This window comes from Empidonax traillii, unplaced genomic scaffold, assembly GCF_003031625.1.
Source record: "Empidonax traillii isolate 1590-97213 ecotype Southwest subspecies unplaced genomic scaffold, ASM303162v1 scaffold33:size3420811, whole genome shotgun sequence".
Lineage (NCBI taxonomy): Eukaryota > Metazoa > Chordata > Aves > Passeriformes > Tyrannidae > Empidonax > Empidonax traillii.
In genome coordinates this window covers 1,655-7,611 of record NW_020955226.1, presented here as the reverse complement: position 1 = coordinate 7,611, position 5,957 = coordinate 1,655, and the positions used below count along the sequence as shown (strand labels likewise).

At 36.6% G+C, this 5,957-nt stretch overlaps 1 protein-coding gene across 2 annotated transcripts in view; it reads left to right on the top strand.

Annotated features, from left to right (window-relative positions):
- Positions 1 to 4,521, top strand: part of IFIH1 (interferon induced with helicase C domain 1) — a 26,085-nt gene extending 21,564 nt beyond the window's left edge. Inside the window, exons 12-16 of one of the 2 annotated variants that reach the window (XM_027911477.1) lie at positions 719 to 868; positions 1,562 to 1,723; positions 2,058 to 2,248; positions 3,358 to 3,451; positions 3,560 to 4,521. In XM_027911477.1, the coding sequence (XP_027767278.1) occupies positions 719 to 868; positions 1,562 to 1,723; positions 2,058 to 2,248; positions 3,358 to 3,451; positions 3,560 to 3,742 (780 nt within the window). In that variant the 3' untranslated portion in view covers positions 3,743 to 4,521. The remainder of the gene's footprint in view (positions 1 to 718; positions 869 to 1,561; positions 1,724 to 2,057; positions 2,249 to 3,357; positions 3,452 to 3,559) is intronic. The other variant, XM_027911478.1, reaches the window with a different exon arrangement.
- The last annotated feature ends 1,436 nt before the right edge of the window (positions 4,522 to 5,957 follow it).

The window sequence follows — 5,957 nt, the reverse complement described above, 5'->3', positions numbered from 1 at the left end:
AGCTGCTCTCAGTTTCAAAAAAGAAGTTAGGAATTGTTCTCTCAAAAAGTTGCTTGTTTTCTATGAAACCTGGAATTTAATTTGTGTTCCACATTGTACAAACAAAACAATAGCTTCTGCATTTTGAAACTGAATATAGCAAATAGCAAGTTTCTGTCCCTCTGCTCAAGCTGGTGATAATACCAGCTGGTTCAGAAATCTATTGTTTGGATGCTTTATTTTTTAAGCGTATCATTGTGCTTTTTGGTGCTCCCCAGATCACTAAAATTATTATCTCCATTTATTACAGGAAATTTTAAGTGCTTTGGAACTAGACTTAGAAGCCTATACTTTAACTGGACATTAGTGAAGTGGTAGAAATCCAGACTTCTGCATAAATATTTAAAGAATTTGAAAACAATAGAACAGCTATATTGTCAAATCTTCTAGTATCTGTGATATAGGCTACAAACTTCCAAGCTCAGTTACTTAAAAAAGATTTGCTTCTGCTCCCTTCTCCCTCGAGAAAAGATGCTGAACACCTATTATATTCAATAGGAACTCCTCATTTGTGATCTTGCAAGATGCTTAAATGCCATTGTTGAAGCCACTTGATGTTTGGTAATGATGACACTATAATTCCTGAAACTTGTTACTGGCAAAAGAAACTAATAGTGGAAGTTAATATACTTTTATTTATTTATTTATTTATTTATTTATTTATTTAATATATTTACAGAATGAGCAAAGGGAAGTTATTGATAAATTCCGATGTGGAAATGTAAATTTACTTATCGCTACAACTGTAGCTGAGGAAGGTCTGGACATCAAAGAGTGTAACATTGTTATTCGCTATGGCCTGGTCACCAATGAAATTGCTATGGTGCAGGTATGAGTTTCTGCATACATAACTTATTTTTAATAGTGCTTTTTTGTTTGGAATGTGCAAATGGTGAATCATATACATGGCGTTTGGAAATGATTTTGAAAAACTTGAGGACCAAAAGAGAAAATGCTCTTGCAACAAGGTTCATTTCCAATTGCCACCCTCAGTCTGTAGGCAATATAAAATTTGCATCCATGTTTTAGTGGTGTAGCATCCATTCAAAGTTCTACACAAACAGTAAGCTCTTTTAGTAGAAAAGGTATGAGAGTAGGATCATCAGACCAGCTGATATCAGAGGCATTTGTACCACCAGTGTATGTACACTAAAGCACCAACAGCTAAAGAGAGGTAATTATGTATCAGAATATCAGTTTGACTATGCTCTCATTTAACTCGTGAGCACAAATACTTATATATTTAATATTTACATGCATGTTTATATTTTGGTGACAAAATACATTTTATGCATTGCAATAACTCTGAGCAGTTTTCATAGGTATCATTGATGATAATGCAGAAACACTATATGTTATTCACTCATTCTTTATCTCTTTGAGTTAAATAGAAAAAAAATACTCTTTGGGGACACTGCATAAGGAATAATACATGTCCTCCATTATGAAACTAGGAAAAAATGTTGTGTGATGTCATAGGGAACATTCTGCTGTTTATTGTTGTATTGCTTGCAAATTGTAGGCTCGTGGCCGAGCTCGAGCTGATGAGAGCACTTATGCTCTTGTGGCTCCTAGTGGATCAGGAGCTGTTGAACGTGAAGATGTTAATATTTTCCGTGAGAAAATGATGTATAAGGCCATTCAGCGTGTCCAGAATATGCCACAGGAAGAGTATTTAAATAAGGTATTTACTACAACTCTGCACTTTCCCTTTAAAGAGGACTGATTTATATTGTATGAAATACTTTCTATTTGAAATCTACTTAGAGAAGGAAAACTTAAAATAATATTAGTTACTACATATGACTTTGATTTCTTCTGTAACTATTTGTTTAATAATCTATGTTTTCTAATCTTTTAGAAAGGTCTGGTTTTCTATTGGTAAGGGGGGAAATGCACAAGTAAAGAAAATTGACTGGAAGTCATGCTGTCAGTGAACTCAGTAAAATAACTGGAAAAGAAAACTATTGCTGTCATTCCACCATAATGTTACAGTGCTCTTACTGTTCTGTTTCTAGATTCATAATTTCCAGTTGCAAAGTATACTGGAAAAACAAATGAAGGCAAAGAGAGATCAGCGCAAGACATACAAGAAAAATCCTTCACTAGTAACATTCTTATGCAAAAATTGCCACAAACTGGTATGTTCTGGAGAAGACATACAAGTTATTGAGCACATGCATCATGTCAGTGTGAAAAAAGATTTCCAGTAAGTGTTTATGAACTACTTCATCTTTTTCAGGCAGAAACAGATTTTCTTTTCAGCAAGGCTGTAACAGAGCCTGTAACCCTCTAGGCCCTGGGAGGAAAAAAAAAAATAAAATTATTCCAGTATTGCCAGATCCTGTGCTATATGGAATTTACAGTTGAAGAGTTTGAACAAAATGTTTGTTCTTACCCCTGATTCAAGGCAAATAGAGTTTCAAACTCTGAAAAAAATTACAGGTTCTGTAGTAATATTAACTAGGTCACTTACTATGTAGTATGGTATGTATTCCGATTTGTAAGTGGTCTTACAATTCTAACAGACCTGGGATAAGAGTTTACCTATGGCCAGGTACTCAAAAAACAAGCTGCCATGTGCTGGGCATGGACAATTGTGTAGTTAGAGGATGTTCATACTGGTGACACACCTTTTTTAGTTCTCCCAGTGATGCTTCTGATGCTATCTTGTTTGGTAAACAGAATCACAGAATATGCCAAGTTAGAAGGGACCCACAAGGATCATTAAGTCCAACTCCTGGCCCTGTACAGGATCATCTGCAGGAGTCACACCATGTGCCTGAGAGTGTCATCCAAATGTTTCTTGAACCCTGTCAGGCTTGGTGCTGTGCCCCCTTCCCTGGGGAGCCTGTTCCAGTGCCCAACCACCCCCTGGGGGCAGAAACTTTTTCTAGAATCCAACCTAAACCTTCCATGACACAATGTCAGACCACTCCCTTGGATCCTGTCACTGGTCACCACAGAGCAGAGATCAGTGCCTGCCCCACCACCTCCCTTCGCAAGGAAGTTTTAACTGCAATGAGGTCTCCCCTTAGTCTCCTCTTCTTCAGGCTGAACAGACCAAGTGACCTCAGCTGCTTCTCACAGGGCTTCCCCTCAAGGCCCTTGACTGCCTTCATTGTCCTCCTTTGGACGCTCTCTAACAACTGAAGTATGACCTTGCATTTTCTCCAACTCCTCCATGTACACAACAGTTAATGTGTTTATGACTTTTTAGGTTTTATATCTGACTTCAGCAATTGTAGTCACTGTGTGTTTGTATGTAACATTGAATGACCAGTGTATTCTGATGGGTGCTGTCTGACTGTTTTTCAGAAGCCTTTACCATACAAGAGAAAATAAGACACTGCAAGATAAGCATGCCGATTACCAGACAAACGGGGAAATTATATGTAAAGATTGTGGACAAGTGAGGAACATCTCATTTTCTTACTCTTATTTTGTTGTTGTCTGTATTTATTTCTGTCTGATGATCTTGTCTATTTTATCTGAAATGTAATTTTCTTCTACTTGGCAGGCTTGGGGAAATATGATGGTTCACCGAGGCCTTGACCTACCTTGTCTGAAGATTAGAAATTTTGTGGTTGTGTTTGCAGACAAGAAAACAACAAAGCAAATTTTTAAGAAATGGGGAGAACTGCCCATTAGGTTTCCTAGCTTTGATTATGCAGCTCATTGTCCTTCAAGTGATGAAGATTAAGGCCTTAGGAAGAAAATAAAAGCCCTTTTCAACTTTTCTCTGTTCGTTAGAAGTTCTGTGTCCTACAGAGAGTGCTGCATTGTAAACAGTGTAAGAGCTCCTGGGCATGAGGAATCTGTCTCTAAGAGGAAAAGAAAGACAAGGAAAGAGAAGGACAAAGTCACACAGCTGTATGCACAGTCTGCACTCAGATTTGCAGTGGTACTCCTGGATAAAGATGAACAAATGCATTGCAGTCATGGATATCCATGGAACAAACTCCTGTCTCTTCATTACAAAGTGACAGTACTTCAAAAGTGTGTTAGATGACCTGCTGTCAATCCCAGAACACTGAAGAGACAGCTTGAGATGTGCCATGGTGATTATTTGATGGTTTTCTTCCTTTTGAAGATAAAGTATCTCAAAAAAGGAGCCATGTAATGGTAACAGATTACCCAAGGGTTACTTCTGAATTGCTCTTACTTTGTCGGTGTTTTCCTGACTGAATTTTTCCTCTCATATTCTTAGCTGTAAGCTCACACATTTTGACAGACTGAAATTAAGTTTCCATTAGAAGACATTTCAAAAAATCAAGCCCCTAACCTGAAATTGATGAATTTAATGTCCGAGAAGCACATTGCCAAAGTGACTTCCTGTGTGTTATTTCATAGGATCGTTAGACTGGCTATATAATGATGTATGGGGTTTTTTTCCAATAAATTACTACAGTTATCTCTGCCAACTGATACTCTGATACGTTTATTCTCTTCCACTGGAAATATTCTGTCAATACTAATACCATGGTTTCACCATAGAAATTTAAAGGGTAGTGGTATTCTACTGCAAAAATAGCATAATCTGCCTTCATATTTATCTCATAGACAGATTCCCCAGCCTACCCCCCTACATTTGTAAGTGTGATATTGGACAGTGGAAGGAAGGTTTGTTGTTACAACAGTCAGCTTTGCAAATTCAGGATAAAGTGATTTGTATGCTGGCAAAGGATATGTAAACACTTCAGTAGCCCCAGGTAAAATTTGTAACTTAGAACATAGCTGAAAAGTATACCCATAAATGTTTATACCTTACAACTGTAAAAAAAATCCAGGAGTATTGAGAGTTGAGATTATATATGCAAAGTTGTTTCAAGACGCAGCTCTTCCATAGGTATTTTTGAATGATACAACTAAAACAGGAACACCACTCGGAGATAGGGACTGCAATTTGAAGTGCATGTGTTTTACATTTGGGTATTGTCATATTATTCTATTCTTACCTTTCGTGCAGAGTAGAATAAATGTGAAATCTTCACCAACTTCTTTATCCAGTATAATAACTGATAAACTGACATCAGTTAAAAAAAATTCTCCTCATGTAATTATTATTCTTAGAAAGTCTTATTATCTTTTTTTTATCGTATTATCTTGCCTAATACTGAAGCTTTTGGCTACTTCTAGAATATGCCAATTTAGCATTAAGTGCAGGACAAATTTTACACTTTTTAAATGTTGGTCTGAGAATGTGACTATTTAAAAATGTGGGAAATCAATAGATCACATATGTTTGTAATGTAAGAGATATTTTCTTCATATGCTCAGAATCTGATAAGATGCTATGAAATATACTAAATTAATAATTAGAATAGCTTCTCTTGGGAAATAATCATCATCCAGATAATCTGTGGATTTCTATATTAACAAGTTGTTACAGTTACATAAGTGTAACATAATACGTAGCATTTTCAAGTAATTTATTTAGTACTTTTAAAATGTAAAACCCTGGTAAAAAGATGATATAATTACATAGATTGGTGCAAGGTCTTCAGTCAAATAAATTTCCATGCTGAGTAGATTTCCTGCAGTCTGAGCTTTTGATACTTCCCTGTACTAAAGCAACAAGAGTATATGCAGATGAATTTCTGCATATGTGCTACAGACCTCCAGGACAAACATGCCTGGGCTTCTTGTAGTTCACTTGTGTGCTGCTGTTATACTTTCAGTTCCTGGCGTAACTCGGCTACGTTGCCATCAAAGCTTAAAGAGTGTTTGCACAATCTCACTTCAGCATAATGTGTAATGAACCTCAAATGAATCCTGCTGGTGTGTAGGATGAGGAAGTTCCAGTCAAGTTATTGTCTCTGAGTGGGGTTGTAAAACACACCTATATAGTTCCAGGAAGTGTGAAGTTGTAAAAAACAAGCTAAATTGCTAAATTGTATCTGCTAGTTACCTCTGCA